The sequence below is a fragment of the Oryctolagus cuniculus genome, chromosome 12 (genome assembly GCF_051225735.1).
Source record: "Oryctolagus cuniculus isolate XC-2025 breed Fujian yellow rabbit chromosome 12, ASM5122573v1, whole genome shotgun sequence".
Taxonomy (NCBI): Eukaryota; Metazoa; Chordata; class Mammalia; order Lagomorpha; family Leporidae; genus Oryctolagus; species Oryctolagus cuniculus.
The window spans coordinates 15,719,047-15,743,815 of NC_142878.1; the positions used below are offsets into that span (position 1 = coordinate 15,719,047).

At 38.8% G+C, this 24,769-nt stretch overlaps 1 protein-coding gene and 1 long non-coding RNA gene across 2 annotated transcripts in view; one reads left to right on the forward strand and one right to left on the reverse strand.

Annotated features, from left to right (window-relative positions):
* Positions 1-312, reverse strand: part of GABRB3 (gamma-aminobutyric acid type A receptor subunit beta3) — a 235,457-nt gene extending 235,145 nt beyond the window's left edge. The window contains exon 1 of the mRNA XM_089309248.1: positions 218-312. Coding sequence (XP_089165374.1) covers positions 218-297 — 80 coding nt within the window. The 5' untranslated portion in view covers positions 298-312. The remainder of the gene's footprint in view (positions 1-217) is intronic.
* Positions 1-23,831, forward strand: LOC149122951 (uncharacterized). Its single transcript, XR_016217296.1, has 3 exons — positions 1-140; positions 11,180-11,339; positions 23,480-23,831. It is a non-coding gene; the product is annotated as an uncharacterized LOC149122951 (long non-coding RNA).
* The last annotated feature ends 938 nt before the right edge of the window (positions 23,832-24,769 follow it).

Below are 24,769 nucleotides of genomic sequence, written 5' to 3' on the forward strand. Positions count from 1 at the left end.
GCGGCTGCGCGGCGCGGGCCAGGCAAGGCGGCACTGGCGGCGCCGGCAGCGGCGGAGAGGGAAATGCTACCCGCTGGCCCCCACCTTTTCCGACATCCTCCCTGCGACCCCAGCTCCGCTGCGGCGCTGCCTGAGAGCCGGTGGGTTCCCTTAGAGCGCCTCTGCCCGCGGGGCTGCGAGAGGGGCTGCGGAGCCGGGGGAGAAGCCCCTGCCTCACCTGCGGGGCTCGGGGCCTCGGGTCGCCCGGGTGCAGGACAGCCAGGCTGGCAACAGCAGGGCCAGGAGCCGGGAGCACATGGCGCTGCTCCTCGGGCCTAACCGGGGTGGGAACCGCTCTCCCCCTCAGTCACCGTGCGTTTAGCCGGCTGCGTGGGGATCCCCGCCCCCACCCCCACCCCCACCCCCGGGCTTTCCCTCCTGACCCAGCTTCCAGCCCCTTGCATGGCGGCCCGATTACTTATTTATAAATTATGACCATGTCATAAAAAATTCGGTTTCTTAAAGTATCCCTGTCACTCTCTCTCGTGACCAATTTCATGGGGAGCCTGAACATTAATACGGTTATGATGAATGGTAAAGAGAGGACCGAATATGCACATCTTACTATCTGTAAACTGAAATCCCAAGCTGACTGGGAGACCCTGGCTGGCGTTCCAGAGGTGGGAAAATGGGAATTTTCTGGTGTCTCTCGGAGCTGTCCATGTTCTTAACGTAAAACAAGGATCCTTGATTTCCCTGCGACGGGTTTTTATGCTTTGACTCTGAATGACAACTGGTGCATTAGCTCATAAAGACACCCGCGTTCACCGGGTTTCATCTTGCCCTTCGCCACTGCTGGCCTCAAGAATGCCTGCTCCCCCCTGGCCACAGGTGGTATATTTTAGTGAGTTATCCTCAACAAAGTTTCTCTATACTCAGACTTCCAGTATTGAAGAAGATGGCTACAGGGTCCCACTGTGGTCAGCCAACAAAACCCACAGATCAAGCTCAATCTTGTGTGCTGTAGACTTCGGGCCATTCCAGGGCTTAATGAATGGTTAATAATAGATCACTATTCCCCTATATTGGCTCTTTCCTGTAAAGCTTTTCTTTCATGGAGAGTTTATGCAGGTAAATATCTAAATCTAGACCTTTATTGGCATGTTTCTGTGCATTAATTTTAAGTATCTTTGCCATTTATAAAAATCAGCAACTTTATTTTTGGAACAGAAAATGTGACTGCAGTACCTGAAAAGTTCAGAGATAAATATAGCTTCCTAATTATTTTCTGGAAAAGTCTATTCACAACTACTTAGTATTCTGTTAATGTGCGATGGAATTATCTGGAAAAATGATATTCATTCTCTCTCTTTTTCACACACACACACACACACACTCACACTCACATACACACACTTTTATGATTACATGGGTTAGTCTGTTTCTCCTGTTTGCATGCACTTCTTTTACAGAAATTCCTTGCTAGGAATCATGGCAATAGATAGTAAAACATGAAAATAAAGCATGTTATAAATACCGCAGCATAGCAAGAATTTTCCCGCTTCCTACTAGTTTGCATGTTTTAAGTCTTGAGAGTCCACATCACAAATGTTACTGTTATCCAGCTCTGAACGATCTCAGGCCTTGCTCTCCTCCTGTCTCTGGGGCTCTGGGCTTTATTTATCGCCCCAGTAAAATTCTGCAAGAGCTCAAGTCAGCTTTATGTGGGAACAAGCCTAAACCACTCATCTCAGGCCTAGATTGTTTGTCTCTCACTTCTACCTTCCAGCTTAACTGATAAGACCTAGGATGTGAGAAGATCTGCTAGTTCTTGCATGTGTGTATCTGAATCCCAGCACGTTCGTAATCCATGGGGGAAAACCGTTGTGAAACAAAGTGGAATATGGAATCCAGTGGATAAAATAGTCTCCCTTTCTTGCTTCCTAAGAAGTGTCCTGCCATATAGCATTGTTGGCCTCTCAACGATGATTCTGGGCAGGTGGATCCATCAGTCATACTTCATACACAGCAATGGGCTCTCTAGGAACAAACCCTCCTATCTGCTTCTTTTTGATGCCTCAATCCCCTTTTCCCATTCCTGTTTTCACTGGTATTTCACACTCCAATAAAGGAGCTCACATTAAATTTTGCCTCAGGAGTGTTTTCTGCAGAATCTAGCCTAAGATAGGAACCAATGAGTCATTGAGAGTTTCACCTAAAATGCAGGCTTTTGAAATATGAAAGCAGAGTCAAAGAGCGAACCTATAGTTAATGGAAATGGGGATGATCAAGCTGAGTGTGGCTATCAGGCCTTGGACCCTGGTGTACTTCTGTTCATCCTGGCCACTGTCTGCTTCGTGCCCACACCCACAATTTAGACTGTAAGTGCAACTCCCCATTCTCCCTGCTGTAGAGGTAGCTATCTGTGAGAGCTAGTGATCCCTGAACACCAAATATCTCATCCTCCTACTCTTGCCAGGATTCCTGAAACCAGGAATACTTCCAGGGAAAGGCATTTGGCCTAGTGGTTAAGATGCTAGTTAAGATACTTGCATTCCTTCTTGGAATATCTGGGTTCAAGTCCTAGCTCAGGCTCTCAATTCAAGATTTCTGCAAATGCAGACCATGGGAGGCAGTAAATGATGAGACCTGGACTGAGTTCCCAGATCTCAGCTTTGGGGCCATTTAGATTCAACAGATGGGAGTTCTCTCACTTTCTGTGTGTGTGTGTGAGTGTGTGTGTGTGCGCCTCTCAGAAAAAAAAATAAAAAACAACTCAATCAACTTGAAATACAATGTTACAGGTATAGTTAAATGAGTCTTGTCAAATTTATAAAGCGATGTGTCTTTTCGTCACCCTGCAAATTCCCTTACGACCCTCTGACCCATCCTCCAAGCTGCTTCTATTTTCAGACAAGTACTTACATTTTCTCATGACAGAGTTTAAAATGTTGACGGTCTGGACATTCCAAATGAGTGGAATTACACAATATATGTTACTTTATACCTTGTTTCACTCTGTCAGTATAATGTTTCTGGAATTTGCTCACATTATTGCAGATTAATAGTTCACTCCTTTATATTACTGGTTGACATTCTATTATATGGCTTTTTTACAGTTTACCAATTCATCCATGGGTGGACAATTCTAGTTTTAGTTATTATAAATAGAGTCATGTGCAGGTCTTTATATACATATGATTTTATTTCTCTTGGGAAAATACCTAGGAGTGGAATGGATGGATCCTATAGTGAGTGTGTGCTTAGCTCTACAAGCAACTATCAAAATATCCCATAGATCTTGGAAGATTTTACATTTTACCAGCAACAAATGAGAATTAGAGTTGTGGGGCTGGAGGTGTGGCTTAATGATTAAAGCCATGGCCTGCAGCACCAGCAGCCCATATGGGTGCCAGTTCAAATCCTGACTGCTCCACTTCTAATCCAGCTCTCTGCTAATGTGCCTAGGAAAGCAATGAAAGATGGCCCAAGTCCTTGGGCTCCTGCACCTACATGGGACACCCAGAAGAAGAAGCTCCTGGATCCTGGCTTTGGATCCAGCTCCAGACATTGTGGCCATTCAAATAAATAAATAAATCTTTAAAACACACACACACACATACACAGAGAGAATTATAGTAGTTTCACATCCTCTCCATCTCACCAACTTTATTTCCTTTTATTTTTATTTCCAAGTAAGTTTATTTCCTTTGTGTATTTGTCAGATATCTACTTTTTGAAGAAGACTTTTGTCCATTTTAAATTGTATTCTAGTTTTTTGTTGAGATAAAGCAACTCATTATATACAATTCTTTTGTCACATATAAATAATGTGAATATTTTTCTCCTGGTCTATGGTCTGTCTGTTTCTTTAACAGTGGTTATTAAAAAAGAAGAAAAAAAAGAATTTAATTTAGGTGAAATCTGATTTCTCCATTTTTCTTTTATGATGCAGATTTTATATTCTAAGCCATATTTACTGCCTCAAAAGTTAAAATTTTCTTAATTGTTTATTTGAATTAATTAATGTAAATTTTATTTGAAAGCAGAGATACAGACAAAAAGAGGCCTTCTATCTGCTGATTCACTCTTCAAAATGCCCACAGCAACTAGGGCTAAGCCAGGCTGAAGCCAGGAGGTTGAAATTCAATCCAGGTCTCTCAAGTGGGTGGCAGAGACCCAAGTACTTGAGTCATAGCTTCCTTCCTCCCAGGTGCACATTAGTAAAACTGGATAAGAAGTGGAAGAGCTGGGACTACTTCTTGGATGTGGGCATTCCTAGTAGTCTCCTAACTTACATCAAGTGCCTGCCCATGCAGATGTACTCTGCCTCTATCCATCCAAAGGATCTGGAAACAGTGGTAGCCCTTTAGCAATGACCATTTTCTGCACCCAGATCTTAACTTGGTATAATTTTCTGTTGAAAAGAACAAGAGAGCCTTGAAAAAAAGAAGTAGATGATTCAAGAGACAAGCACAGAAAGTATAAGGTGAGACTAGAACATCTTGTGCCAGAGCAAAGAAATGTTTGAAGAATTATGGGGATCTGTCAAAAAGACACAAAATCTAGCTTGAATGTATTTTTCCTGCCTGATTCAGGGAAAATTTGAGTCTAAAAACAAAAATTGCCAAAAATGTTTTATGCCCATAGAACAGAAAGAAGTTTGGAGTTTGTACACATTGTTAATTAAATGCCTGATTGTGAATGGTATATTTACAAAGCTTTAAAATGTTTCCCATACTAATTATTAAGGGAGGAGTATAATTTACATGGTATCTGGCAGATACTACCTTAATCAAGTGATCAACATGAACAAATTTAAAGAAAGAAAGAAATCAAAGTTACATGTCCCATGCTATACTATGATAAGAAAATAATTGTATCAGTTGCATGCAATCCTTTAAAAATATGCATAACATTAATCTAATTATGAGGAAACATTAAGTAAACCTAAATTGAAAAATCTCCTACATCATAAAGGCCCTGTAACAATCAGTGCCAAGGCTGTCAAAATTCAGAAAAGACAAATGATTCCAAACTGAAGGAAACTAAAGAGATATGAAGTCAAGATTTGGAACTCAACCGTTTTGCTATAAAGTGTATCAGTGAGGCAACTGATCTTGAATGGAGTCTAGAGGTTGAATGGTAGCAATCAACAATGCCCTTTTTTGCTCCTAATGCTTGTATTGTAACAGCATAGGAAAGCCTGTTCATATGCATGGAAAATATACTGAAAGTTTATAGACACACACACATATATATATGAAAAACACACTAAAATGTTTCACAAAACTTTTCTGTAATGTTATCATGGTCTCAAACTAAGAAAAAATAGTATAAGAAAGAAGTTTTCTATGGAAGCCTTCTACCAAATTAAGGAAATTACATTCTATTCCAAGTTTTGTGAAAGTTGTATCAAGACTGAATCTTTGAAGCTGGCACTATGGCAAAGTGGATAAAGCCACCACCTGCACTGCCGCCATCTCATACAGGAGCTGGTTCCCATCCCGGCTGCTCCACTTCCAATCCAGCTCTCTGCTGTGGCATGGGAAAGCAGGAGAAGATGGCCCAAGTCCTTGGGTCCCTGTACCCACGAGGGAGACCTGGAAGAAGCTCCTTGCTCCTGGCTTCAGATTGGCGCAGCTCCAGCCGTTGCAGCCATCTGGGGACTAAATCAGCAGATAGAAGACCTCTCTCTCTCTCTCTCTCTGTCTGTCTGTCTCTCTCTCTCTCTCCCTTTCTGCCTGTCTGTAACTCTGCCTTTAAAATAAATAAATAAATCTTTTTTTAAAAAGATAATATTTTATATGCAATTTGGTCAGTTTTTTGTTTTATGTGTATTTTTTTTTGTATCTAGGGAGTCAATCGGATGGATTTTCTTTTGTATTCTTTTAACATGGTAAATGACATTGATTTTTCAAGTTTTCCTTGTACTTCTAGAATAAAGATCACTTGATCATGTTACTTATATTTTTATGGACTGATGAATTTGGTTTCCTAATATTATTAAAAGTTTTGCATCTGGGTTTATGAATGTAGTATAAAGTTGCCTTATTCTGCTGTATTTCTCTATCAGTGAATGCTACTCATAAATTGAGTTTCATATAGTCTTGTTCTAATTTTTGAAAAATTTTGTGTAAAATTATTATTGTTTCTTTCTTAAGTATTTTCTAAAATTTATTATCCAAGTTTTCTTAAAAATAAAATATCTGAAATATTCTCATGGGCTTTTTAGCCAGATCCGAATGCCTTAAGGGCTGGTTCTGAGGCCAGAGTGATGTTTAGGACATCTGCCATTCTATGAGTCTGCTGTGTATCCCACTTCCCATGTTGGATTGTTCTCTCCTTTTTAATTCTATCAGTTAGTATTAGCAGACACTAGTCTTGTTTATGTGATCCCTTTGACACTTAATCCTATTATTATGATCAGTTATGAACTGAAACTGATCACTTTGGCTAGTGAGATGGCATTGGTATATGCGACCTGATGGGATTGAATTGGAATAAAAGCCCATGAGAGTATTTCAGGCATGGAAAGCCAAGACAATGTGGCAAAAAAAAAAAAAAAATGACCTAACTGAAAGATCTCTGTGAGATCCCAGAAGAAAGAACGAGCCATCTAAGAAGGAGGTACCTTTCTCTGAAGGGAGGAGAGAACTTCCACTTTGACTATGGTCTTGTCTAAATAAGATCGGAGTTTGTGAACTCAAGAGGCTTCCATAGCCTTGGCAGCTCATGACAAGAGCCTCGGGTGATTACTGACATCATAAATAAGAGTACCCATTGTTAAATCAACAACAGGAATCACTGTGCACTTACTCCCCATGTAGGATCTCTGTGTTGTACTATGTGAATTAATGGTATAACTAGAAGTCAAACAGTACTTTATACTTTGTATTTATGTGTGGGTGCAAACTGTTGAAATCTTTACTTAGTATATACTAAGTTGATCTTCTGTAAATAAAGATAATTGAAAATCAATCTTGATGAAGAATGGGATGGGAGAGGGAGTGGGAGATGGGATGGTTGCAGGTAGGAGGAGGGTTATGGGGGGAAAAGCCATTATAATCCAAAAGTTGTACTTTGGAAATTTATGTTTATTAAATAAAAGTTTAAATAAATAAATAAATAAATATTAAAATAAAATATCATGGGGCCAGCACAGTGGTATACAGATTAAGCTGCTGCCTGAGACATTGGCATCCCATATGAGAGCCTGTTCAAGTTCCATGCTCCACTTTCGCTCTAGCTCCCTGCTAATGATCTGGGAAAAGTACTGGAAGATGTCACAAGTACTTGGGCCCCTGATTCCCACCTGAGAGACCTGAAGAAGCTCCTGGCTCTTAGCTTTGACTTGGTCCTGTCCTGGTGGTTGCATCCATCTGGGGAGTAAAACAGCAGATGGAAGTTTCTCTCTCTCTCTCTCTCTCTCTCTCTCCCCCTTCTCTCTGTAACACCTTTCAAATGAATAAATATATATTTTAAAAAATCATTAGCAAGATTGGGCTATTTACATTTCTACTTCTCCTTGTGACAGTTTTGCTAACTTACATATCTGAAAAAGTGCTCCCATTTCATCCAAAGTATTAAATTTACTAATAGAAATGTTTAAAATACCATCTTAAAATTTTATAGATTATGATATATGCAATTATGCTTCTTTATTTCCCAATATTTGTGATTTGTTTTCTATCTTTCTCCTTAAGTCTGATTAGAAGTTTAGCCCTTTTATTGACACTTGTTTTTAAAATGTCTAATTTTGCAAAAATATGAGAAATGTTTAACTTTTAATTCATTTACATTACCATCCATTTTTTTCCTTTCATCCTGAAGAGTTTTAACATTGTGTCTTCCCACTAACCCACTGTTGGTGGGAATGCAAACTGGTCAAGCCACTATGAAAATCAGTCTGGAGATTCCTCAGAAACCTGAATATAACCCTACCGTTCGACCCAGCCATCCCACTCCTTGGAATTTACCCAAAGGAGTTTAAATTGATAAACAAAAAAGCGGTCTGCACCCTAATGTTTATTGCAGCACAATTCACAATAGCCAAGACCTGGAACCAACCTAAATGCCCATCAACGGTAGACTGGATAAAGAAATTATGGGATATGTATTCTTTAGAGTACTATACCGTAGTAAGAAACAACGAAATCCAGTCATTTGCAACAAAATGGAGGAATCTGGAACACATCATGCTGAGTGAAGTAAGCCAGTCCCAAAGGGACAAATACCATATGTTCTCCCTGATCGGTGACAACTGACTGAACACCAAAAAGGAAACCTCCTGAAGTGAAATGGACACTATGAGAAATGGTGACTTGATCAGCATAGCCCTGACTGCTAATGGACAACTTAATACATTATCCCTCATAGTATTTTTTTTTTTTGTCTGTTCTACTTAATATGACTGGTTTAATTCTGTAATTATCACACAGTTATTCTTAAGTGTTGAAAATTAACTGAAATGTGATCCCTGTTAAACATAAGAGTGGGAATAAGAGAGGGAAGAGATGTATAATTTGGGGCATGCTCGGGCTGACTTGCCCCAATTGGTAGAGTTGGAAACATACCAGGGGATTCCAATTCAATCCCATCAAGGTGGCATGTGCCAATGCCATCTCACTACTCCAAGTGATCAATTTCAGTTCACAATTGATCATAATGAAAGGACTAAGAGTCAAAGGGAGCACATAAACAAGTCTAGTATCTGCTAACACCAACCGATAGAATAAATAAAGGGGAGAGTGATCCAACATGGGAAGTGAGATACTCAGCAGACTCATAGAATGGCGGATGTCCTAAATAGCACTCTGGCCTCAGAATCAGCCCTAAAGGCACTCGGAGCTGGCTGAAAAGCCCATGAGAGTATTTCAGGCATGGAAAGCCAAGACACTCTGGCAAAAAGATCTCTGTGAGTGAGATCCCAGTGGAAAGAACAGGTCTTCAAAGAGGGAGGTGCCTTTCTCTGAAGGGAGGAGAGAACCTCCACTTTGACTATGACCATGTCTAAACAAGATAAGAGTCGGAGAACTCAAGGGGCTTCCATAGCCTTGGAAACTCATAACTGGAGCATAGGGAGATTACTGATGCCATAAACAGGAGTGTCAATTGGTAAAGTCAACAACAGGAGTCACTGTGCACTTACTCCTCATGTAGGATCTCTGTCCTTAATGTGCTGTACACTGAGGCTTAATGCTATAACGAGTACTCAAACAGTATATTTCACTTTGTGTTTCTATGGGGGTGCAAACGACTGAAATCTTTACTTAATGTACACTAAACTGATCTTCTGTAAAAAAAAAAAAAGAAAGAAAGAAATTATCAATTCCCAACTTGACTCTCACTGGGATTAAACATGACAATAGGTCTGATCTGATTTCATTATCATTTAAAAAAAATCATCTATTATTTTTCACTTTAAAAAAAAAAAAAAACATTGTGTCTTCCTCTGCTAATACATTCCAGGATTCTTTAACAAAGCAAATTGTAAAAATTTATATAAAATTCAATTTATCTACTTTTCATAGATTAAGATCTCTTCATCAATTCCTGGCTTATGAAAATTTACTATTATCTCTTACAAGTTTCATGTGTTTTCAATTTATATTTTGTATCTATGATTCACCTTAATTAAATTTTTGTATAAGATGTAGGTTTATATATATATTTAAGTAAATTTTTGAATAAGATGTAGCCTTATATTTTTTACTATTTATATTCAATTTCTCCAACACCAGTTGTTAAAATATTATTTTTATCTGTTGAATTCTTATGCATTTATCAAATTAAGTTAAACATGTTTGTGTGTGTTTCTTTCTTAGTTTTCTATTCTGTCCCATTAGTCTGTTTTGATTACTGTAGCTATAATGTAAGACTTGAAATTTTGTAGAGTATATCTTCTCAATTTATTCTCCTACTTCTCAATTGTTTGAACCGTTCTGGTTCCTTTGTCTTTCCATATACTTTTTAGAATAATCTTGTCTATTTAACAAAGAACGTGGCATGGACTTTGACAGAAATTGTATTAAATCTGTGTAAAATTGAAGGGCAATTGATATTTTCACTATGTTGAATTGTCAATCCATAAACACAGAATATGTTTCAGTTTATCTAGATCTTCTTTGATATACATCAGTGTTTTATGATTTTCACAATGCAAATCCTGAACATATTTTATTAAATTTGTACTAAGTTGTGAAATAATTAAAATGTTATTGTGGTATTAATGTTAGTGTTTAATTTTGGTTTTACTATTTTTGTTGCTATTGTGTACCTATAAGTTGTAGTTTTGTGCACTGATCTTTTATTCTGATACTTACATTCTGAGATTGAATAGTTTTAAGAATTTTTTTAAATTGCTTATGATTCCTTGAAGTTTTTTTTTACAGTTGTCTCATATGCAAAAAAGGACAGCTGTATTTCTACCTTTTTTATTTGTGTGTATTTTTTTAACTTTCTTGCTTTCAGTACACAATTTCTGGTACAATATGTATGATATTCACTTTATATTTTTGTATATGTTCTCCATTAAGTTGGAAAACTCTTATACATTCCTAGTTTTCTGAGAAATTTTATTCTGAATTGTGTCTTTAGTTTTTCTAAAATGATTTTTTATTCATATGACTAAGTTATTTTTTCCTTCTTAATCTGTTAATATGGTGTGTTAACTGATTGTTCTCAAATTCAGAACAAGCCTATTTCCATGGCATAAATTCAAATTGTCCATGGTGTATAATTCTTTATATATTATATAAACTCTATTTGCTAGTATTTTTATTAATAATATCCACTTATATTTATGAGAAATATTACTTCCTAATTATTTTTGCTCTCTTAGTTTACTTTATCCTTAGTGTTTTTGTCTGGTTTAGATATTAGTGTATTGCATGTATTGCCTTATAAAGTGAATTGAGAATGCTCATCTGATTTCTTCTGCAAGTGACTGTGTAGATTTAGCATTCTATCTTTAAGCACTTCACAGAATTCCCTAGTGAAACCATTTAGGCCTGGGTCTTCTGGGAATTTTAAAAATATATATTAAGTTTTCCTAATAGTTACAGGGCTTTTCAAATTATGTACTTCTGTTGGGTGAATTCTGAGAGTTCTTAAGAGAATTTTTCCAGTTCACTTAAGGCATCAAAATGTGAATAGAGCTTTTCACAACATTCCATTTTTATCCTTTTGACATTTGCAGAATTTGCACGGACATTTCCTGCTTCACTCCTGTTCTGATAAATGTGCCTAGGTGGCAGCAGATAACGTCATCAATGCTTGGGTTCCTGCCACCCTTGTAGAAGCCCTGGATGGAGTTACTGGCTCCTGGTTTCTTCCTGGCATAGCCTTGGCTGTTGCAGGTATTCGGGGAGTAAATCAGTGGATGGAAGATCTCTTTCACTCTGTCTTTCCCCCTCTCTTTGTCACTCTACCTTTCAACTAACTAACTAACTAACTAACTAACTAACTAAATCTTTCCTAAAAATTATTATTAGGTCACTATTTAGTGTCTCTGTCACTGGCAATTATCTTTTCTCTGAAATCTACTTTATTCATGCTTTCTTTTTATTGTATTTGCATGATATACCTTTTTTAATCTTTATATGTTAACATACCTATGTTGTTATATTTGAAGTTTCTTTCTTTCTTTTTTTTTTTTTTTTTTTTTTTTTTTTTTTTTTGACAGGCAAAGTGGACAGTGAGAAAGAGAGACAGAGAGAAAGGTCTTCCTTTGCCATTGGTTCACCCTCCAATGGCCAACGCGGCTGGCATGCTGCGGCTGGCGCACCGCGCTGATCTGATGGCAGGAGCCAGGTACTTATCCTGGTCTCCCATGGGGTGCAGAGCCTAAGCACTTGGGCCATCCTCCACTGCACTCCCTGGCCACAGCAGAGAGCTGGCCTGGAAGAGGGGCAACCGGGACAGAATCTGGTGCCCCGACCGGGACTAGAACCCGGTGTGCTGGCGCCGCAAGGTGGAGGATTAGCCTAGTGAGCTGCAGTGCCGGCCTTTGAAGTTTCTTGTAGATGATAGTCAAGTCACTTTATCTTAAATATACTCTAGCTATCTTTGTCTTTTAACTTGTGTATTTAGAGTATTTTATAGATAATGTGATCATTGATAGAGATTAAAGCTACAATTTGGTCGGCGCCGCGGCTCACTAGGCTAATCCTCCACCTTGCAGCGCCTGCACACCGGGTTCTAGTCCCGGTTGGGGTGCCGGATTCTGTCCCGGTTGCCCCTCTTCCAGGCCAGCTCTCTGCTATGGCCAGGGAGTGTAGTGGAGGATGGCCCAGGTGCTTGGGCCCTGCACCCCATGGGAGACCAGGAGAAGCACCTGGCTCCTGCCATCGGACCAGCGCGGTGCACCGGCCGCAGCCCGCCGGCCGCGGTGGCCATTGGAGGGTGAACCAACAGCAAAGGAAGACTTTTCTCTCTGTCTCTCTCTCTCACTGTCCACTTTGCCTGTCAAAAAAAAAGCTACATTTTATCTTATTTTCTTTGTTTTTCCTTTTATAATCTTCCTTGAGATTTCATGAACTTTTTAAAAATTTGCATCTTGATTAACTTATGATGTGTTTGCTGCATCTAGTATAGCTTTGTTTTGTTTGCTCTAGGTCTTATGTTACATACATGTGATTTATCAAAGAGCACTACTGCCAGCATTTAACAGTGTAAGTGAAGACTAGAGATCTCATCTCTCTTTTGTGTCCTTTATATCCTTCCTGTCTTTATGTATAATATAACTATCTTCAGTTCTTCTCTACACATGTTGTGGATTGTTTTTCCAATTCAGAGATTTCTTCTTTCACTTTCACCTATGGTTTCCTGTTTCCCTCCATTCTGCTATTGAGGACATTCATTTAGCCTTTTATTTTAGTTATTGTATTTTTCAGTTCTAAAATTTTTATTTCTTTTTTTGACATGTTCTATTTCTTTGCAGAGATCCTCTGAATTTTTACATTTCAAGTATATCCATAGTCATTGGTGAAGCACTTTTATAATAGGTGTTTTTTTTATTTTTTTTTTATTTATTTTTTTTGACAGGCAAAGTGGACAGTGAGAGAGAGATAGAGAGAAAGGTCTTCCTTTGCCGCTGGTTCACCCTCCAATGGCCGCCACAGCTGGCGCGCTGCGGCCGGCGCATGGCGCTGATCCAATGGCAAGAGCCAGGTACTTATCCTGTTCTCCCATGGGGTGCAGGGCCTGCACTCCTGGCCACAGCAGAGAGCTGGCCTGGAAGAGGGGCAACCGGGACAGAATCTGGTGCCCCGACCGGGACTAGAACCCGGTGTGCCAGCGCCTCTAGGTGGAGATTTAGCCTAGTGAGCCATGGCGCCGGCCTATTTTAAAAGCCTGTTTAAAAGTTATTAGGTAAAGCCGGCGCCGTGGCTCACTAGGCTAATCCTCCCCCTAGCGGCGCCGGCACACCGGGTTCTAGTCCCGGTCGGGGCGCCGGATTCTGTCCCGGTTGCCCCTCTTCCAGACCAGCTCTCTGCTATGGCCAGGGAGTGCAGTGGAGGATGGCCCAGGTGCTTGGGCCCTGCACCCCATGGGAGACCAGGAAAAGCACCTGGCTCCTGGCTCCTGCCATCGGATCAGCGCGGTGCGCCGGCCGCAGCGCGCGGGCCGCGGCAGCCATTGGAGGGTGAACCAACGGCAAAGGAAGACCTTTCTCTCTGTCTCTCTCTCTCACTGTCCACTCTGCCTGTCAAAAAAAAAAAAAAAAGTTATTAGGTAAGTCGAACACTTTTGTTATCTCAGTACTGTCATTTAGTTATTGGTTTTTTTTTTCTCTACTTCATTTAAGATCTTCATTGTTCATTTTATGATGTGTGATTTTCAATTAAAACCTAAAAATTTTATATACTATTTTATGAAAATCTGGATCTCACTGAAGTCTTCAGTTGTATCTATTTTCCTCTTATGTCACTGAGAGGAAGTTGGAGACCTTCCTCATTGGCCAGCAGTAGTGAGGCCCTCCTCTGCTCCCACTGAGATATTACTGGAGGGTGCTCCGTGGAGACTAAGGTGATTCATCACACCCAGACTTAATGCAGCCAACACCAGCCGTCTCATTGCAGCCCAGGAGAGAAGCACTGAAACCTTCCCCTTCTCTCCAGAGCATAATCAGTGGAAACCTAGACTTCCTTGCCCTGGTGTCAATGAAGGCAGATGGAATAGCAGGGACTATGTTTACTTACTTGCCTATAGCAATCAACCAACTAAGCAAGCAAATGAAAAGATAATTATGTATCATAATATATGAAACAATAGTTGTCATAGCATATGAAACAATGTTTTCATATTGAGTCAAATTCAGAGAAAAAAAACACTTCTGCCTAAGTTGGAAACATAAGTCCATGCTGACACAAAATATTGGACATTCGGTTTGGATACTAAAAAACTAACAGAATATGTGTTTTTTTTGTTTGTTTTTTTGTTTTTTGTTTTGTTTTTTTTTTGTTGTTTTTTTTTGTTTTTTTGTTTTTGTTTTTGTTTTTGTTTTTGACAGACAATTAGACAATGAGAGAGAGACAGAAAGGTCTTCCTTTTTCCATTGGTTCACCCCGCAAGTGGCCACTATGGCTGGCTCGTTGTGGCCTGCATGCTTCGCCGATCTGAAGCCAGGAACCAGGCGCCCCCTCCCGGTCTTCCATGCGGGTACAGGGTCCAAGGACCCGGGCCACCCTCCACTGCCTTCCTGGGCCACAGCAGAGAGCTGGACTGGAAGAGGAGCAACCGGGACTAGAACCCAGGGTGCCTGCGCCACAGGAAATCCTTTACATTTAGACTCAATCACTTTGTATTAGTATGAATTGAATGGGTTGCTGATATATGTATTCCCCACATTCCTTTTATAGTTTATGAAGAGTTTTCTTATAAAATTTTAACCCAAGTTGTAAGAATACTACCTAAGGGCCGGCGCCGCAGCTCACTAGGCTAATCCTCCGCCTTGCGGCGCCGGCACACTGGGTTCTAGTCCCGGTCGGGGCTCCGGATTCTGTCCCGTTTGCCCCTCTTCCAGGCCAGCTCTCTGCTGTGGCCAGGGAGTGCAGTGGAGGATGGCCCAAGTGCTTGGGTCCTGCACCCCATGGGAGACCAGGATAAGTACCTGGCTCCTGCCATCGGATCAGCGCTGTGCGCCGGCCGCAGTGTGCTGGCCGCAGCAGCCATTGGAGGGTGAACCAACGGCAAAGGAAGACCTTTCATCTATGTCTCTCACTGTTCACTCTGCTGTAAAAACAAACAAACAAACAAACAAAAAGAATACTACCTGAGAATTCTAGGTTTTTGAAGAGTTTATCCAAACTGTTTTTTCATATGCTCAATGGCCATTCAGAAAAAGGATATTAACACTTTGACTAATTTTTTTATATTTTCTTCATTTTTATGTTCCTTTCCACTCCTCTTCCTAATCCTCCTTTCTTAAACACATTTAGCAAAAGATTCTTTGCAAAGGATATGAATTTCCAAGGTCATTAAGACTTATGTGACACTGAAATTCATTTACAATGCCTCTTTGGATTGTTCCATAGCAGAAAAAGCATGTAATCATTGGCAAAAATCATAAAAATTCATAAAGAGGAGGTTTCCAAAAAATCTAAATGTATTCCTAGGAACTTGTGGATGGGAATAAGTTAAGAATTTATCTCCTATTTTTAAATCTTGAAATAGCATTAAGCAATTAGAATAATCCTTTATTTTAAAAAAATGTTTCCTATGTTTAAGTTCATAAAAATGTAGGTCTTTGTTATATTTAGTAAATTCTAAAAGTCATAAAAATTGTCCTGAATTTAATGTCTTGAACAAACTATTTGTTGTAATTAGGACAATAGATTATACATAATCCCGTATTTTGATTTTTTCTTTTCATTGTAATTTTAGAAAACTTTTAAGATATAATTTTAATAGATGCATATTCTTTATTGTTTGAATATAAAATAATGGTTATAGTTTGAATAGGTATCCATTCAACAAACACTTACTAAATGCATTCATAAACTAATAATAGATTCCCATAAGTATCCATATATAGACATCTCTCACTTCAGATCAATAATGTGTTCCTTAATTTTAGGTATTTGGCTAGAGCATTTTGACAGGAGTTTCATTATTATTGTTTAAAATGGAATAACTTATAATAAGGTACACATTCATCTGAAACTCTCAACTTCCTAATTATCTGTATAGAAATGACAAATCGTAATGTCAGGATGTCGGATGCCTATGATGTGGCTTCACACTCAGTAATTTGACATGCCTTTGATACCCACACCCATTTTCATGTTCTTTAAAACATCTACATATGGTCCTAGCATTGTAACTAGAATATCACTTCAGAATTGAACTGTATGTCATTTTAAAAAGTATACTGCTCTTGGAAACACATATTTTTCCTTAGGCAGACTGCATCAAGAAAGCATTCTTTTGAGAAAAGCATTCTGATGAATTCAGCATTAGACTTTAATCCCATGTGCTTTTTCAGGCCTGACCACAGACAATTTCAAAGATTTTATTTGGTAGGGCTCAGTAGGGAAGCTGCCCTCCCCACCCCAGACCTAGGGCATCTTTGGTGTGCAGCATTCTCTGAAGGGGGTTGTAGACGGGATCTCAGGCATCTCTAGCCAGCCATGCTCTTGCTTCTATGAAAGTTCTTCAAGTTCATGGAAAAATGGGACTAAAAGATAAGCTTATTTTGGGCAAATTTTTGTTAATTCAAGCAAAAGTTTGTTAACATTTTTCACTAACTTTTAAGGACTCTTTGTATCTCCATTCTTATCCCATGTATCTCCATTTGGAAGACTCCTTACTAGAGACTCTCAGCTGAAGTCTTCCCTGAGCACTTCTCTTCTTTCAGGAGTAAGTGAGCTTGTACACACTTTTTCCTACTCTGACTCAGGTTTCACTACTTTTTCATTGCTAACCCTTGGTCTTCTTTCTCCTTCTGATCCCAGGTCCACGTGATGTTCGCAATCTTTGTTTGAGGCACTCTTGGTAGAGGTGATCTGTGCTGGTCCATATGACCCTTGCCTAATCTAGTTCTGTGGGGAAACTGCAATGGGTGCAGCTGCTACTATCTTGGTTGGCCTCTTGTTAATGCTATCACAGTTTATGATTCAAGGGTTGGCTGTTAATTTTCATTTAAGGTTGTCTTAATCAAATTATTTGAACAACTAGCAGATCAACTTTTTCCAGAGTAGCTCAGCTTTTTAATATATATTCTATAAAGATAGAATATTAAGACCCAAGTGGCCTTTTTCTAGGAAAATGTTAGGTGTCTAGACATTATATAAGCACATCATATTTAATATTCAGTATTATAAGTCTCACTTCTGACAACAAGGTCAAAATGTTTTTTCCATTTGATACTTGCCCTCTGAAACATTTCAAGAAATGAAATTACATAGTCAGATGATTGTACAAAACACATGTAAATATTGGCAATATTTCCCCGAAGTTTTTAAGTTTCATTCACATAAAGATTTGACACTCTTCAATTCAGAATGCCTACCTTGTTTCTGATCTGTGAGTATTTGATAAGTGAAAAAAAGCAACTCGTTTTTTTGTTTTTCAAAACTTTTCTTATTTTTAACTGATAAAAAAATTGTACATACTTATGTGCCATGTGACATTTCAATATATGTATACTTTGTGTAATGCTGAATGAGGGTAAACATATCTATCGCCTAAAATATTTATCATTTCTGTATAGTGAAAACATTCAGAATCCTTTCTTCTAGCTTTTTTTAAGTAAAACACACAGTACTTTATCATTTTCTACAGTCATCATGTTGTGCAATAGAAAACCTGAACTTATCTAACTATAACTTAGAACCCACTAAATAACCTTTCCCCAACCCCACTTCATCCCTAATCTCAGCATCTGGAAACCACTCTTCTATGAGATTAACTTTTTTTTATTTCACATATAAATGAGATTATGCTATCTACAAGAATCCACACATCAGTGAGATCATGTACTTTGTCTTTCTGTATTTGACTTAGTTCACTTATTTCAATTAAAATAATGACTTCCAGTTCCATCTAGGTTGTTGAAAAAACACAAGATTTCATTCTTTTTATTTTAGAATAGTAACCCATTGTGTATATGTGCCATCTCTTCTCTATCCATTTATCCATCAATGGACACTTAGATTGTTTCATTTCTTGTCTATTGTGAATAGTTCTACAATAAATACACAATATGTGTCTGTGAGAATCACTTCCTTCTGATATATACCCAGTAGTGGGGATTAGTGGATCATATGGGAGTTCTATTTTAGATTTTTGAGGAACCTTCATGCTATTTTCCATAATGGCTGTATGAATTCACATTCCACCAACAGTGTGCAATTGTTCCCTTTTCTCATATGTTCACCAGTGTTTGATATCTTTGTCTTTTTGGTAACAGCCAATCAAAATAGAATGAGGTAATGTTACATTGTGGTTTTGATTTGCATTTCTTTAATGATTAGGTATGCTGAGCATTTTTTCATGGCCATATTGGCTATTTTATTTCTTCCTTTAAGAATTTTTATATATATTCACTACTCATTTTTAGTTAGATTATACTTTTTAGGGGCTACTGAGTTGTTTGAGATCCCTACACATTCTGGATAGTAACCCCTTGTCAAATATATAATTTGCAAATATTTCCTCTCTTTCTGTGGGTTAATTCTTTTTCTTTTTTTTTTTTTTTTGACAGGCAGAGTGGACAGTGAGAGAGAGAGACAGAGAGAAAGGTCTTCCTTTGCTGTTGGTTCACCCTCCAATGGCCGCCACGGCCAGCGCGCTGTGGCCGGCACACCGTACTGATCCGATGGCAGGAGCCAGGAGCCAGGTGCTTTTTCCTGGTCTCCCATGGGGTGCAGGGCCCAAGCACTTGGGCCATCCTCCACTGCACTCCCTGGCCACAGCAGAGAGCTGGCCTGGAAGAGGGGCAACCGGGACAGAATCCGGCACCCCGACCAGGACTAGAACCGGTGTGCAGGCGCCGCAAGGTGGAGGATTAGCCTAGTGAGCCACAGTGCCGGCCAAGGGTTAATTCTTTACTATGTTGATTGTTTCCCTTGCTGTGCAGAAATTCTTTAACTCAATTAACTCATCTCCCTATTTTTGCTTTGTGGTCTGTGCTTTTGGTGCCTGATCTGAAACACTCTTGCCCATTCCAGTATTATTAAGGGCTTTCCCTACATTTTTTCTCATATTTTCAAAGTTTCAGGTTTTGCATTTAGGTCTTTAATTCATTTTACTTGATGTTTCTACATGGTGAGAGGTAGGAGCAAGTACCATTGCTTTGAATTTGTATAGCCTAGTTCCCCAGTGCCATTTATTTAAAAGACTATTATTTCCTGTTTTTCTTATAAAGCATTTTCATTAAGGTAAAGTATTTTAAAAATGTTATGAAGTGGAGCCAGCATTGTGCTGTAAGAGATTAAGCCACTTCTTGGCAATGCTGGTATCCCATATGGGTGCTGGTTTGAGTTCCTGCTGCTCCACTTCCAATCCATCTCCCTGCTAGTGCACCTGGGAAAGCAGCAGAAGATGGCCCACTTGGGAGACCCAGATAAAGCTTCCGGCTCCTGGCTTTGGCCTGACCCATCCCAGATCATTGCAGTCATTTGGGGAATGCACCAGTGAATGGAAGGTCTCCATCTCTGTCTCTGTCTCTGTCTCTGTTTAAAAATCTCATGAGGCATTCTACTTTTTCTTAAATTATTTTATCATGTGCTTTCCCTAGGGGACACACACAGAGATTTAATTTAAAACAGTATTAGATTTACAGAAAAGTTGTGAGAATGGTGCAGAAAGCTACTATGTAGACCAGATTCCCCTATGATTAACATCTTGCATAATATGTATTTTTAATCATTAATGAACCAATATTGATATATTTTATTTCCATGGTGTGACCAAGGTGTTGGCAGCATTACGCTCAATCTGCAGGTTATAGGGGAGAATCTTTCCTCTTCTTGGCTCTGATGGTCATCATCAAATCTGGGAACTCATTGTCTTGCAGCTGCATAATTCCAATCTCTGACTCTACTTCACATACAGCTCTTGCTGTGTATTTTGATGTGCCTGGATATTCACATGTTCTTCTTACATGGACAATATAGTCTTTGGATTTAAGGCCAACATTAAGCCACTGTAGCCTCTTCTTGAGTAATGACCCTATTTGCCAGCAGGATTATATTCTGAGATTCTATGTGGATTTGAATTTTGGGAGGAGAATATTAAATCTAGTATAACACATGATTTCTTTTTGCCATCTGTCTACTCTTTTTACATTTTCAGAATAGTTTTAAACTAACAAAACAAAAATTGTGGAGCAACACAGTGTATCCATATACCGTACAACCTGCTTTCTCTATTAATATTTTATATTAGTATGATACACCTTTCACCTGAGAATTTACATTTATAGTATATTTCTTATAGACAACATAATAGTATACTTGAGTATTATTTTGAATTTAATCTATTGTCCTCAGTCTTTTAATTAGTACACTATACCATTCCACTTGAAGTGATCATTGATATGATTTGATTAATGTCTATAATCTTGGTAACTATTTCCTGTTCAGTTCATTTGTTCTTTGTTTCTTCTCTGCTTTGTACCCTAATGAAGAATTTTATATGATTCTTTTTGTCTCCTTTCTTAGCATTTCAACTATATTTATTTTAAAAATGTTTTAATGGTTAAAAATACATCTTTTACCTAACCTAAATCCACCTTCAAATAAAACTTACTACCTGAAGTATAATGCAAGTAGCTATTAACTGAATATTCCAAGTTCCCTGATGACTTTCTTGTAATTCATTTAAATTATGCTATAATCTCTCAATATATTGTTATACTACACATTTAAATAATAGTTACTTTTCAAGACTAGTGTCTGCTAATAATAACTGATAGAATTAAAAAGGAGAGAATGATCCAAAATAGGAAGCGGGATACACAGCAGACTCATAGAATGGCAGTTGTCCTAAACAGCACTCTGGCCTCAGAATCAGCCCTTAAGGCATTCAAATCTGACTAAAAAGCCTGGAGAGTTTCTCAGGTGTGGAAAGCCAAGACACTGTGGCAAAAAAAAAAATAAATAAATAAATAAATTACCTAAATGAAAGATCTTGTGAGTGAGATCCCAGCAGAAAGAATGGGCCATCAAAGGAGGTACCTTTCTCTGAAGGGAGGAGAGAACTTCCACTTTGACTATGGCCTTAACTAAATAAGGTCAGAGTTGGTGAACTCAAGAGGCTTCTATAGCCTTGGCAGCTCATGACAAGAGCCTCGGATGATTACTGATGTCATAAATAAGAGTGTTAATTGTTAAATCAACAACAGGAGTCACTGTGCACCTACTCCCCATGTAGGATCTCTGTCCTTAATGTGTTGTACTATGCGAATTAATGGTAAAACTACTACTCAAACAGTACTTTGTACTTTGTGTATCTGTGTGGGTGCAAACTGTTGAAATCTTTACTTAATATATACCAAGTTGATCTTCTGTATATAAAGATAATTGAAAATGAATCTTGATGAAGAATGGGATGGGAGAGGGAGTGGGAGATGGGATGGTTGTTGGTGGGAAATAGGTTATGGGGGGAAAAGCCATTATAATCCAAAAGTTGTACTTTGGAAATTTATATTTATTAAATAAAAGTTTAGAAAATAATAATAGTTCCTTTTTATATTTAAGCAAAATGAAATCTTTAATTTTGTCTATTGACAGCTTCTCATGCCTTTTGTTCTATCACCCCAGTTTTCTTATTGATATGATTTTTCAACAGAATTTTTCAACAATTCTTGCAAGTAGGCCTGCTGGTGAAAAATTACCTCCATTTTAACTTGTTTCAAAAGTTTTACCCCGCCGGCGCCGCGGCTCACTAGGCTAATCCTCCGCCTTGCGGCGCTGGCACACCAGGTTCTAGTCCCGGTTGGGGCGCCGGATTCTGTCCCGGTTGCCCCTCTTCCAGGCCAGCTCTCTGCTGTGGCCAGGGAGTGCAGTGGAGGATGGCCCAGGTGCTTGGGCCCTGCACCCCATGGGAGACCAGGAAAAAGCACCTGGTTCCTGGCTCCTGCCATCGGATCAGCGCGGTGCGCCGGCTGCAGCGCGCCAGCTGCGGCGGCCATTGGAGGGTGAACCAACGGCAAAAGGAAGACCTTTCTCTCTGTCTCTCTCTCTCACTGTCCACTCTGCCTGTCAAAGAAAAAAAAAGTTTTACCCCTTCAATTTTGAAGGAAAATTTTACTTCATATAGAACTGTACAGTTTTTTTTAATTAATCATATTAAGTATTTCATTCCACTCTCTTATTTCTGGCATGGTTTATGGCCAAAAGTTCAATACAGTTCTTGTTTTTGCTTCTCCATGGGTAAGGTTCTCCCCTGCCTACCTCCCTGGACCTCTGAAGTTTCTTTGAAATTTTTTTATTCTTGTTTTTGGTTTACTGAAGGTTGAATGTATGTTCAGGTGTCATTTGTTTGTTTCTTTGGTTTTTGTTTTAATTGTTGATTCTGTCTTGCTTGATTTTGTGTTATACTTCATAGCCTTCTGAGTTTCCTGGATCCATTATTTGCTATCTGTCAATAACTTTGGAAACTTCTTTGGCATTCCCACTTAAAATATTTCTTCTGTTCCATTTTATCTCTTCTCCTTCTGGTATTACAATTATGCATATGTTGTACCCTTTGAAATTGTCCTTCAGTTCTGTTCTGTTTCTTTTTATTCTCTTTCCATTACAATTCGAGAATATTCTATTGTGATGTCAATCACACTTGATTTTTTTCCTTGTCCAAACCCAGGGAACTCATTAGCCCATCAAAAGCACTCTTCAGTTTGTGCCTATGTTTTTATTTTTTTTTTATTTCTAGGATTTTTACTTATTTTCTCTTACAATTTCCATCTCTCTGATTACACTATCTGTGTTTCCTCACATATTTCTACTTTTCCACTAGAGTCCACAGCACATGAATTATAGTTACATAAATTCTCTGTCTGATAATGTTAACATCTGTGTCATACCTAAGCTCTGGTTCTATTATTTATTTTATATCCTCAAACTATGATTTTATTCTTGCCTTTTGTAATTCCTTATAATTTTTGGTTGAAATTGGACTTTTATATGCTAATATGAGTTGAGGTAAACAGACTTTCAGTTTGAGAAACTACATTAATCCAGACAAAAGTGTCCTGAGTTTAATGTGTGCTATAGCTGCAGTTGCCAAGAATTTCAAATTATAGTGTCCTCATTTTTGTCTCCCCTTCTGATTTCAGATGCCCTGTTTATCCTTCCCTAGAGAAAGTCTGTGTTTCTCAGGATTTTTTGTTTGTTTGTTTGTTTGTTTTACTATAATTCATTGGCATTCCACTGTTGGCCTGCTAGTGTGCTGGCCAGGTGTGTGGAATAGGAAGCATTTTATAATGTTTTGATTATATCTCAGTGTTTTACCAAACTGTGTAAAGCCTGTGACCTTGAAAATTGCTTTTTAGGGGGCCAAAACTGTGACGTAGCAGGCAAAGCTGCTACCTGCAGTGCTTGCATCCCATACGGGCGCCAGCTTGAGTCCCAGCTGCTCCACTTCCAATCCAGTTCTCTGCTATGGCTTGGGAAAGCAGCAGAAGATAGCCCAAGTCCTTGGGCCTCTATACCCACACAGGAGACCTGAAAGATGCCCCTGGCTCCTGGCTTTGGATCATCACAGCTCCAGCTGTTGCAGCCATCTGGGAGTGAACCAGCAGATGGAAGACCAATCTCTCTCTCCTCTTTCTCTCTCTCTCTGTCTGCCCCTCTGTAACTCTGCATTTCAAACAAAATAAATAATCTTAAAAAAAATAAAATTGCTTTTTAGTCAAAAGTGATACAAATCTTTTTCTTTAACTTCCTATTGTGAAACAGGAAGGCTAGAGGCAATGGCAGTGGAAAGAATATCTCTCACCTGTAGAATAAGTTCCAAGTGAGCTCTTCCTTGGAAAGGATCATTTACTTCAGAAAAAAAATCCAGGCAAATTTCATTGCAATTATTTTTCCCCTCCCTCTCCCAGCACCACTAGGAAATCTTTTTGCAGCTGGTCTTCAGGAGAACTTGGTGCTGCTTCTGTATGTAAAATCCAGAAAATATGGGCCAACTTCCAAGCCTGAAGGCCCCTGGTTTTTGCAGTCTCAAAACAGTCCACACTCAGTTCCCAGCAACTCATTAAAACTACTATTGAAATGCTTCTAGGAGTTCATGGTACCCAGAGCATTTGCTTCAGCTAGTGGATCTCTACTGTGCCTCTCAGAATTCTTCTGGATCTTCAGGATTTTTGGGTGGTAGTTTGCCCTGTGACTGGTCTCTGATGGGTCCCCCAAAAGCTGTTAATTTTCCATTGGTTCAATTATTTTCTTTTGCTATTGTGTGGATGGCATTGATTATTCCCAAGCCTTTTCACATGCCAGTGCTAAAATAAAAAATCTTAAATATATTATTTAACTAAAAATAATCTGCAAATTACTTTATACTAATTTTTAAGACAGTCCTCTTACATTTTTATATCTTAACATCATCTCAAATGGAATTCATTAAATTAAAGTTTTGATGTAAGGCATTAATACATTTACATATATTGTTGTTTTTGGGTGTATGGTAATCAAGAATGGGCTTTCAAAATATATTTCATCAGTGCAGTCATTGAGCACAAATGAACTCCAAAAAGTGTGGATAATTGAATCAAAAGACAATTTGCGTCTTCCACATACTTTTTGAAGTACTCTTATATGTATAGATTTCAAAATACTTCGCA